General features: G+C 31.3%; 1 protein-coding gene across 1 annotated transcript; it reads right to left on the reverse strand.

Moving 5' to 3' along the window:
• Positions 1-204: 204 nt before the first annotated feature.
• Smp_142820 (hypothetical protein) lies at positions 205-12743 on the reverse strand (the record flags this gene model as incomplete). The annotated part of the gene is made up of 5 exons (XM_018790135.1): positions 205-1319; positions 7118-7522; positions 8437-8503; positions 9480-9752; positions 12633-12743. The coding sequence occupies 5 exons, from the start codon at positions 12741-12743 to the stop codon at positions 205-207; spliced, it is 1971 nt and encodes a 656-aa protein (XP_018655508.1).
• Between the last annotated feature and the right edge of the window lie 3 nt (positions 12744-12746).

Consider the following 12746-nt stretch of genomic DNA (forward strand, 5'->3'; position numbering starts at 1 on the left):
GAGTTGATAAAACAAACGTTTGTGGTAAATAAAAATTTGATCTATTTACAAAATCTTGTACAAAAATGAAGTTTCATACATATATACAGAGCATACTACTATTAAGTAGTAAATATTTACTTACGTAAATAAATGAATTAACAGCACAAATATCACAGGAACTATTCTTTTTACAAGAGAAGTAAAAACAAAACAAAAAATGAATTAACCAATAAAATTTCGTTTGCATGAATTAATATTGAAAAGTTTTTGTTTACATAAAATCACAAATTCATTATAACCTTCATGAATTAATTGTTTAAATAAATTCATATAAGTTGGTTTAATGTTTGTTTCAGGATTCGAATTAATCTCTATCCAGTTTAATAAAATAAGATAAGATGTATAACGTTGATCAATTTTATTAAAATTCAAAACTTTCGACCAGTTTTGATCGGAGTGATTTAGTTCATTATAAGTAGGATGACATATTTTAAGCCAACTTTTCCAATTCGGTGCATTAGTATTATTATTACATAAATGAATAATATCCCATATATCATTATCTTGAATAGATCTATCTGAAAAAAGAAATAATGAATTGGTTTCTTTGGCTTTCTGATTATATTCAGTGAAATTTGGCAGATTTTTAACAGGTGATTGTATTTTTTCCAAAAATGATATCATATTCTTATGAATTGCTTCAGTTTCTCGTTTAGTTTCTTCAATTTTTGCATTTACAACATTTAATATATGTTTAGTTGTATTGTCCGTTGTTGAAGATATCGAAGGATGCCATAGATTAGGTAATAAAGCTTGATTTGACCTACGCTGTTGATGCAAATTTTTATCTGCTCGACGTTTTGTTATAATTTTAGGCTTACGAATAGATTCATATTTTTGTTGCCGGATTTCAATATTATTATTATTATTATTTGTACATTGTTTTTTATGTGGTGTGATTTGAGATATTTCTTCATCTGAATTAAGATAAGAGGAGGCACGTTTAATAGGTGTACCGAATTCTATAAAATTATCAAATTCGTTTGCCAGTTTAAAGGTGGGTAGTGTAATAATGTGATTAGGATCATTTAATTGATCAGTCGTGGGCAAGCTATTTCTTCGTCTAACATGTCTTGACCATGGTTTTTTCAAATTCATCATTCTATCTAGACTACCGTTTCTAAATATCTTTCTTCTTGATTCATTTATAATTTGTTTAGGCTGATAATGATCATCTCCACTTCCATAATGTGTTTCAACATGATTATACTGTTCAGTAATAGGAAAATTTATATTCTGATTCAGTTGGTTCGGATGACAGATATCATGAGTTATTTCTGTGATAATAGAACAGAATTAAAGCGGGGAAAACAGTTGGAATTAAAACAGTATGATATTTTTAAAAAGAGAATTGAAACTACATATATGGCTAAATAACAATTAGAAGCTACCTAAATTAACACAGTTAGTTATCGTAATATTATGTCGCACTAGTCTAAGCACATTTCTTACAGATTTAGGAACCCTAACTGAACTCTGTTTTCTTTTCTTCACAAGAATCACACCATGCAGCATTATTGAATTAAACATCATTTATTATCGGTCAGACGTGAGTCAAAAATGCTTCTGCTCTTTCATATAGAAACATGATTCTACAGGTTAAATGAAACTAAACACATACACAACAATCAGTATGAATTATCAAACTCTGTAGGCCAGATATTCGCATCATCAGGTTGGTTTTCTCCAAAATCAAGACTCAACGCTTGAAGATATTTTTATCCCAAATTTTCATAAATTAGAAACCAACTGAAAGCTCTAACTATTGAATAAAGAGCTAACTCGGTGCTCTTATGTAAGATAGTAGGATGTTGTTTGTAGGAAACTTTTGATTTAGGCTTCGTATTAGCTAACACTCGTCGGGAAAGCGTATGTACGGTGATGAGGAAGCTGATTCTCTCCGAGTCTACTGATTTCAGACGTTTAAGGAGCTAAAGTATCTACAATTCCATTTACACTTTAACAGTACCTTCATATCTCCTATTAAAATCCTAATTTTTGACACCATTCTTAAATTCTCTTCAAAGTCTTTTTTTCTAGATTCAGGCTACTGAGTGGAAAGAGAAGTACAACAACTGCAGAATAAAGATCATTATGAAGTGAATATCATATAAAACTATAATTCGTCATTCCAACTATGTTCCCTACGACATCGAGTTCACACTTTAACTTATAACAACACTGAAACTTGATTCATAGAATTTGACCATAATTTTAGCTAGTACCCAATGATTTCCATTGGCTTTAATAATGACTGATTGAACGATTAACTGACCTAGACATCGTATGGTTGGGTTTAAAAGGATACCTTTCCATAATAGGTATTTTATAAAATTAATTATTTACCAACTTCAAATAATAAATATTAATGTCAAGAAGAAGCTAGAATACATATTGTCACATAGCTGCTTTGATATCAAAAATTTCAGTGTAATTAAACTAGAACTCAATAGAAGGTCACTATAGATTTTTTTCAGGGTAAAACTAATATTTGTGAATATTGAATGTGAATAATAACTTTGAAGTTAACCTGCAGGTTTACTCAATTACATAGATACTAAATCAATTCATCAGGATTGATTAGAATATAAAGATTAATAGCATTGGGTTAAATTAAACGTTAAAATTCTGTTTATAGTCGAATACAAATTAAATGAGCAACTAAAAATTTAATGAAATGGAATAAAAAAAATCAGGTCAGTTTTAGTAAATAAATTGAGTTGTCAACACAACTAAAAGACATTTATGTTATGTTATGTTTGTATGTGTATATATGTTATGTGTATGTATGTCTGAACGTTTAGCATATAAGATGAGAATGAAAAACATTTAAAAATTAGACAGATGTTAACTGATTACGTAATCTAAGCACTAGTAATTGATATTATTACCAAAATAATAAATTCTACGTGACAAGAACAGCAATTATACTTGTTTAACATGAAATAAAAACTTATTTTGATACATGTACGAAAAACATGAAAATTTATGACATAAATTATTTCATACTGATTATCACTAAAAAAACCTCTATTAATCAATTTACCACATTGGAGCAGAAGAGTTGTGTTTGTATACTGTTTGACAAACTCTATTAGTACTCCACGATGAATATAGTAATCTCACTAATTCAATCAATCAGTTATCCTTAAGATAAATGAGAGGAAATTATATCAAATACAATTTAAACAGAACGAATGAGATCGAAGGATCAGAAGTTAGGATTAACACACAGTTAAAATATAGATATAAAACCGTATTTTAGTTCAAAAGTTAACAATTCCAGCTGATTAGATAAGTCTCCTCTGTATTTAAAATGATTGGATCTTAGTGGCTTAAACAACAGATTTATAACCAGTACGTACTAATGTCGAAAACACATTCATATATACCCTATGAAGGCAAAAATGTGTATGATTTATAGTCTGGTACACGTTATTGGAGGTGTTGCCAAATCGCATCGCCTTTAAACTGTTAAGTTCAAAGTAGTTGTAGTATTCTTTTATTGGTGATTACTTCGTACATATTTTTCCAAATTAAATTAAATTATGCTAGGGATCTAGAAAAATACAGAGCTTTATAATTTAGTAAAAAAAAGGAAATATGAAAACGGCACTTAGCATTTATCACTTAAGTAACTTATATTCTGGTAATGGATAGATAGATTTCATCACTGACTGACGTCAAACTGAAGGAACATTGAAATTCAGGAAGTGTCAGTGAGGGGTTGTGGAGATTTTCATTGTAATCATGCACCGATATAAGTTAGACTATCATCAGAAACCTGGAAGCACTGGGCGGCCGTTTCGTCCTAGTGTGGAACTCCTCAGCAGTACATACCCACGGTCCTGAACGTGAGACTAGAACCCTAGACCTTCGGTCTCGTGAGCGAATGCTTAACCTTTAGACGACTGAGTCAACATCCAACTGTATAGGACAGATATTGTGTCTTTGTTTTGAACTCTTTGGTAACAAACATCCAGGAATTTATAAGAAATCTAAACCAGAAAATCTATGCCTCATGACAAGAATGGTACAGTTGTTCGATGTTAACTTGTTTCCCCACTGTAAAATTATCTTGAATTAGATACCGTAAAATCAAAACTTGTGTGGAAGGTTATTCTTGATACTTCATTCACGTAAAAGTGACCACCACTGACTGAATCAAGTAAAATAAACACTGAGCTCCTGTTTTATGGTAATTTTGAATAGTCCATCAATACTGGAACCCAGATTCACTTAATATCTTATATTCCCCAAGTCTCCTAGAAAACAGTTCACCGCTAAACAATAGATTTAACAGAAATCATTACTTCTGAATTTTAGTTTGTCTTATTCATACTTAATTCATACACTATCTCCCTACAGATCTGAACCATTTTTTATCTACAATCTAAAGATATAAAGATGATGTGACGCATTACTTGATTAAAAAACTAATTATTCTGTTTTAATTGCTATTTTTCATATGAAGACTGGTGGAAAAACTTGATCGAACGGAAACTTCAAACTTACATCTCAGTAATTAGAGAATAGGATGAGTGTCCGTGAACTTGTAGCGAATCTGCTTCTTATGGTTCTATATTTTTAGAATATCTGGCATTTTCCAGCTTATTTAGTAAATAAATGTTGCATATACAAACATAATTTTCACTGGGGATTTCATTTCAAGCTCTAACTTTTACTTCGTTTACTTTTTTACATCCAACAAGTTGGAATGAACTACGGTGTCTTGTTCATAGACGACATATATAGATAGCTTTACATAACTTAAATGAAATCTCCAGTGAGAACTACACACTTATACACAAAAATGGCACACAAAATGAATGGAAAAATGCTCGGAAATACTAGATATCTTACTTCTAATAAGCACTAAAAAAAGTAAATACTTTTCCAAAAAGTATAGTAGAAACGTAATCTATAAGTTGAACGCTTTTATTATAAGAATTTGTGACCTATAGTGTTGACCAAGTTCATAGTGAGGTAAGTACTCACCATTGACATCTGTTGATGGTTATTCAGTACTGAACTATCAATCCTTTCCAGTTTTCATTCGTCATGCAATTAATATTAGTCAATGTTAATGACTATCGTCACAGAGACTATTTAGTTTATTATTATCAAAAAATTTTCTACCAAAAGTCATACAATATGACACACAGTATGATTACAATCTTTGATTAGTTGATGAGTTGGATTTTATTCTTCTATATTACTTTATAAACTTTTACATCTATTTTCAGTAATATCATATTTATAATAAGCGATCATTATTTAAATGAAATCCCTTTCATACAAACATAATGAGTCATTTATGGTTAACAACATGAAATTTTTTACCAGTCATATTTCGTTTCCATAAAGTATCTTTCATTAATTGTAAAATGAACATATGTTTACATTATCATTATTTAAATATATAAAGTTTATAGATAAAATTGTTTACATATACAACATATTGTATAAATTATGTGAATAGTTTTGTTATATAGTTGGGATCATGAGTCAATTGAAGCTAGACCACCATGGAAAATCTGGAAGCACTGGATGGCCGTTTCGTCCTAAAATCTCTACAAAACCCCGTTCTGATAATGATCATATGCTCACTAGTGACTGACTTCGAGAGGTATTTCCTGGAGTTCTAGTGAGAAGCAGTAACCAGTAGATATCAACTCGCTGAAGACAATGGTGAATGGTTGCTCAACTTTGTGGATTGGTTGAAGTTAGATATTAACGCCATTGGATGCCGGCTCAGTGGTCTATCGTTTAAGTGCTCTGGTGCGAGACTGGTAGGTCCTGGGCTCGAATCTCGCGAGGCGGGATCGTGGATGCGCCCTGCTGAGGAGTCCCACAATAGGACGAAACGGCCGTCCAATGCTTCCAGGTTTTCCATGGTGGTCTAGCTTCAATTGACTCATGATTTCAACTATATAAAATGACTAAAATCTCCACAAAACCCCCTTCTGAGAATAGTTATGTGTTTAATGTGAGTAAACAAGCACAAATTTAACTGCTTTTGTTTTTGTTTTTTTTAACTAATAAAAAAACAACATAAACTAATTCATAACCTATTAATTAGTTTTAAAGTAAACGAATTTAATTAATATGACAATCACTGACATGGATACAACATGTTCATATTTTTTTTTAAAACCTGTTTTAAAAAAATTAATCCCGGATTACTTATATTGTGTCAAAATAACAACAATACTTATACACATTTCTATGATGAGTTAGTGCATAAAATTAGAATTGTTTAAATTACTATTATCAAGTGAAATATTACACTAACGATGATAATAATAATAATGAATGCTTTAAAGAGAAAGATGATAAAAGTATGTAGCTATTCAACACGTGATAGAAAAAAAATAACAGGATCTATCATTGCTATAAATGACCTTTCAACAAGTGGAAACTTGTTTAACAATAATGACAACAATAAAGTTTAATAATGATGATAATATAAACAATTCTTGTAAATCATAGTTCTCTATGATCACGTGGTTCAATCAAATGAACAGAATCATATATAGATATATTCTATTGCGTTATACATTAACTTATATTTCTTCTCATGAATCTTGTATCTACATATGAAACATTAACATGTTAAAACTTGATGATTACTTATTAAGTATCATTTAATTTACTTTGAATTTGCATCACTTGTAAGATTAATGTGAACAGAAAAAAGGACATAGAAAAACAGGCCGTCGGTAGTTAATCAAATAGTCGATAAGGAGCGAATGCTTTGATTTATATATGTATCAGACCGAGTTTCTACATTTATTAATATGCATAGTAAGTGGGAAAATTACTGAACCAAAAGGCAAAACGAAACCAAGACAATACCGACAGCAATAGAAAGTCATATATATATACTCCATCGAATAGTAGTTCCGTGTTGATGAGCAATACCTAGATAACACTTAGCCCAAAATAGGCAAGCTGACATGTACGCATATAGTTATGTATCCCTGTCGACACGAAAAATACAAAATACCCGTGAATGCTATAATTACAGTATATACTTTTATTCAACCACTAATACGGAAAACAGTCGACTCACTTTGAGGTTGACAAATCCGCTCTGAAACAGAAGACTCATTATCATTAAAGTATGTGTCAGATTTCGGATGATTATGGTGATAACAATCTGAAAACATTTTAAAATCGTTTAAGTATTTATTTGGTTGTGATAGGTTATCAGGAATCTTATTTTTATTTCGTGAGGCTGTATAGAGGATACTTGCAACTTGAGATAAGCATCCACCAAACTTTTGAAACTTAGATAGTAATAAGCAAAATATTCTTCTTGGTGTCATTAAGTTTGGTTCTGATATAGTTGAGTCATTAACGTAGTATTCAGTTTGTGAGAGTGTTTCATTTATTTCATGGATTTCCTTTGAAGTAAAACCAAGTAACTCTGCGAAACGATGCCATCTGAATGGTGAATGAAGGTACCCGTACAGTGCTATGTAACATTCAAAGAGAAATTAAAGAATAGCTTTAATCTCAAAACTTATGATAGTAAGCTTTACGTATAATTTAAGGCTGATTTATAATAATTGGTTATATCAACTAAGGAACTACTAAGAGCCTAAGAGCAATTGATATATATATATATATATGTATATATATATATATATATATATATATATATATATATATATATATATGAGATTCTAGGAGTGGTCTTAAATAAGCTAGTATAAATATGTTATCGTAAGCGTAAATTTCAGCTGTAAGTCATTTAAAAGTAAATTCTAGAACCTCTATTAACTAAAAGCAGATGACAAATACATAAAGCATGGTCTGACTGTATTGTAAATCTATTGAAATCATGAATCAATAATCCCAAAATTGTACTGGAAGGTTCACTGTTTGATGTTCACCAGATAAAAATGATGGATTTTTATTATTAACACATATTTAAAAAAATATTTAAACACGTCTAAAGAATCTAGCAGTGTATAAAGTATGGGTAAAACTGTGATTAGAAAATAATGATACTGTGCTGTATGTTGTTTGCTCGTAATTATGTATTGTTTCTAATTTTGTTTGAATAATCACCAACATTTTCTGACACCACTTATTACTTTTCATGAAAAAACGAACGATTAAATGAAATGGGATTGTTTTGTAGCATACACTCAATTCAGTTTGAACAAATGTGCTTGCAGATATTTTTAAAATGCTAACATTAGGTGAAGAATAGTTGAAAATGGTGGAGCAACAAACAGCTGTTCCCTTAATTTTTTTCAATATTTATGACAAAAACCTGAGAGATCTGCAAACTGTTGTAAAGCTTTTACTGTTATCCTTAAACATGACAAAATTATTATCGAATAAAGTATCCTAATTTTTAATTTGCGAATAATAACTTACATGCTAGGTCATAGAGGCTTTCTACAGTCCACGAACTTCCTCTTTTCAAAAACGAGCTTTCAAAATTCTGTTTTGAAGATAAATAAAAGTGAAAAAGTGGAAAAATGGTATGTATATCAGTAAGCAACTGTTCTGAAATGTACATTCTTATTAAGTATTAAGTATAAAACCAGTGAACATTTGCAAATTACTAAATACTGGCTATCAAACAGGTTATTTCGTCTTAAAAATTTGTGTAGATGAGATGAATTCGTTTAAACATATGGGTATTTTAGCTCCTTCCTATAGACTAAAAACGACTTAGAAGCATAGTCAGCTTAAAGGCACGTATGTGTAAGCGTATAATTCACAATACAGTACTACAGGTAATGTCAGTCAGTCACTTGACCATCACTAATGTAAAGTATGGCACAGATACGTTTTGGCTCAAGCTGCCATATCAAGCTATTACGACAAGATAAAATAACCAAATTTAGTGGTGAAAGTGATCAAAATAAGGTGACAAAAATGAAAAATAGTGGACATTAAAAACGAGGTTCAAAAAGATAGAGTTGAATGATATATATGAAGGAATACAATAATTCAATATCGGGATGGAGATATGGATTGAACGGACTCGGAGCACTATAAATAATTCTGAACCACATTATCCAGTCTTCGGTCACTGTTCGCGGTCACCATGTGGACTTTAACCAGGTAATCCTTATCTGCCAGCATGGTTAAACCAACAGTCATTGACTTCATGGACTAATACCCCATTGCGAATCGCCTCTCCCTGATTTCCTTACAACCCACCTGTATACTTGCCAACATCTCTCGTCTAGGTGGGTGTTGACTGATGACACTTAGTGTGTCTCAACTACCTCATCAATGAATATTCATATTCACGAAATATGCTATGAACACAAGTAACTGAAACAAAAATTAACTGTCCGTATGGAGAATCAAAATTTTGAAATATCCCCGGGTATCGGGGTGAAATGTGTTCAGAGCATAATGTGAACCTATCTAATATACAAAGATTACAACAGTAATAATCTTACCAAATCCAGTTTAACTTCAAAAATTGTTTGGAAGATTGAGTTACTGGAATGTTTTCTGATTATAAGTTTTCCAAAGGGTGATTTGTTTAATTCTGCCATTTGCAGCATTTGGCATTTTATTGTTTTAGCTACTGACTGGTCATCTTCCGGTACCTCAATATGGTGGAATTTCGTCTCTCCTAAATGACTTTCTACACGTAGGTAGTTTGATTCCAGTACCACTGTCATTTTGTCCCCTGGAGTAACTGTACGAATAAACTCAGCTTCTCCAACCTGAAAAGCATTCGTCGACAAAAACAAAATCCTTACAAATAGATAAAGACTTCAAAGTCAGTATATTGTTGGATACTGATTACCTTACTTTCGACCATTAAGGCAAAACAGTTTATATTTGTGAACTTATTATCAGGAAACACCAGATAATTGTGATATGCAGTCACGCTGATGTGCATAGTTTAGCTTATAATAGAAACTCAGTTATTGTTTTTTTTAATATTTTATTGCCACAATGCAGGTTTTTAAAAGATTAAAAAGAACACGGTCAATTAGATAAAATGTCGCTCAAATTAAATTATTCACCTCTTACGTTTATATACAACATGTTATATTAACACATCATTTCACATCACAAATCTCTTACACACTGATACATATACCTTGTTTGGACATTTTTAACGTTGATTGGATGACCTATTCAGCGTACAATGAGACGAAAAACCATGTACCTATTTATATTCGATAATTATGATGTTTGATTGCAATTTTTTGAAAAAGCTTGGACCAGATTGTCGGGCGAAACGTTGGATTTATTTCAAATTCATTCGCTGAAATTTTACAAATATATTCTTCTTATTTAATGTCTTACATCAACTCGGCGCTCAAATACTGTGAAACTATTTGCTCTAATTTAGACGAAAGTTCTTATATATTAAACTAATTTTGTTACGTCGAATAAAATAGCTGAGTGAACAGTGGATATCTAGAGCAAAATGAAGGTGATTTAAGGTCATTCATATGTCTTACAGATTTTAGAAGTCATGGTAAGACAAAACGAAAAAGATATCTACCAGATACTTTTAGGTATTACCGAAGTAAATGGTCTTGATATATTTTATTTCTAGACAAAACGTAAAAAACAACAAGATCCTTAAAATTTGAAGTTAGAGTCAGTGAAAAATGTCCTACAAAACTTGTTTTTTGATAGAATCGAACAAGGAAAAGGCAAAAGCGTTCTACAGGATAAAATAAATTCATTTTGTTTCGACAGCAACCATCAATTAAAAACACTTTAAAATTGCATATTTTAATACAATCACGCGTAAACAATTAACACACTTGAGTTAGCGGAGTTAAATTGGGGATTAATATCACTGAAGTTTTATTACCAGACTCAACAATTTCGTTGGTTTTACCTGATTTTAAAGATAGGTTTATGTTTATTCCTAAAACTACATTATAATGAGAGAAACAATGAATAGTACCAGACATAATTATTACTAATGCATTTTTGTATTGGAAGGATATATCAATACTCATTAAACGTATCGATATTTAACATCGGACTTTGCTCCTTTTTCCTCACTGTATTTTTTGGTTTCGTCTAGAATCTTGTTTTCGATTCTTCTTTCAAGCCAAATTTTATTTAACTTGGTCAGAAACAAAAAGTGGACCGTGTGACATTAGATAACTTTCTGTCTCACGAAATATGCGTATCTCTGTTTAAAAATTTTACTTATGCTGTATAGGCTTTAACTCATAATGAAAAAAACAAGTTGGAATAACAACAATGAATTTGGATGATAATTTCATTCTAAATATAAATTGTTAACAATTACAAATCACATAAAAATACGATCAAAGCTTTTATAGCAGTCTATGCATAATAAAAAACAATGGATGATGTTGTTTGACTAACTGGCCTTCTAAAAACCCTCTTTTATTTTAAAGTAACTAGGAAGGTATAGACACAACAAAACTTAAGGTTTAGTTCATTATTTTTTTGGCTTAATTGCTTTACTTTAAGAACAGCATCGAATATATATTGTGATTGGTTTGGAGTGAAGGAATATGGATAACGTCTGTAACTCTTCATACTATTAGTCATCGCTTATCTGTTTTTATGGGCTGCAAATGAATCATCTCAAAATAACATTTATCTTTTAGCTGTTCGCATAATTATGAGCTTTAGCGACCATAATTTGAGAGCAAAAGCTTGTAACAGTTTGCACAGTGTTATCACATTCTAGCAAAACGTTTACACAGCATGTAAGATTTTTCACCCGCTTTAGATAAAAGTTATCAAAAAAAGTCTTGTAGGTCCAGTGGAACGTCATTGGGGCCTAGCCAAACTATCTGGCAGTCAGGTCACTAAATGCCGAACAATCTACCGACCCTCGTCATGATCAAGGACAAGCATTACTCATAAACCAAGTACACATCACAAGTAGGCGCATGTGAAAATGGTCACATTATAATTCTTGTTTCTATTCCTACCAATACATTACTGAAATACAGTATGTTTGTACTATACAGTCACCAAAGTGGCCACAGTATATGTAGATGACTAAAGGGTAACCCAAGTAAGATAGCAACTGCGGGTTTCGACTTCACAGTAAGTTAGGAGATCACACTGTTTCTGTCTAACCCGAGCAGGCCCAAGATCATACACAAAGATTGCCTAATTCTGTGATCTACTGTCTTCAACATAATCATACCCTGACGCAAAAACAGTAAGTGATATCAATGAGGCCGATTAACTCATTACTAGAGACCTATAAAATAAATGTCAATGATGAGAGTCAAATGATTTTTATCTACACTTTCAGCCAATTTCAGCCTAAACGTTTAATATTCCAGAGTTTTTCCTACAGGTCGATGATGTACTACGACAGAACATTCCAGCTTAGGTTGTTTAGAGATTAACATGAGGAAGCTTCGCGAGGCCTGTGAAAATGTGCATCAAACTTTGCTGTAAATTTTGTCTTGTTTATTCTGATTATTCACTAGACCACCAATACATTGTGCGTCGTACCAAAAAAATATAAAGTAAATACGATGTTTCCAACAAAAAAATTGTCATGAAGTAAGAGATTTTAGGCAAACAAATTTAAAAACATCAGAAATTAAATGCTTTGTAACATTGTTTTTACTTGCCTTTCGCCATATACCGAGTAAGCTTAGTGGAACTGAAGTATTCTGAACACATATACAAAGAAAGCATATGTCATCTTCACTCGGAAGCCTCAAATAGACAGTAAATCTCATATT

The sequence above is a fragment of the Schistosoma mansoni genome, chromosome W (assembly GCF_000237925.1).
Source record: "Schistosoma mansoni strain Puerto Rico chromosome W, complete genome".
Classification (NCBI taxonomy): Eukaryota; Metazoa; Platyhelminthes; class Trematoda; order Strigeidida; family Schistosomatidae; genus Schistosoma; species Schistosoma mansoni.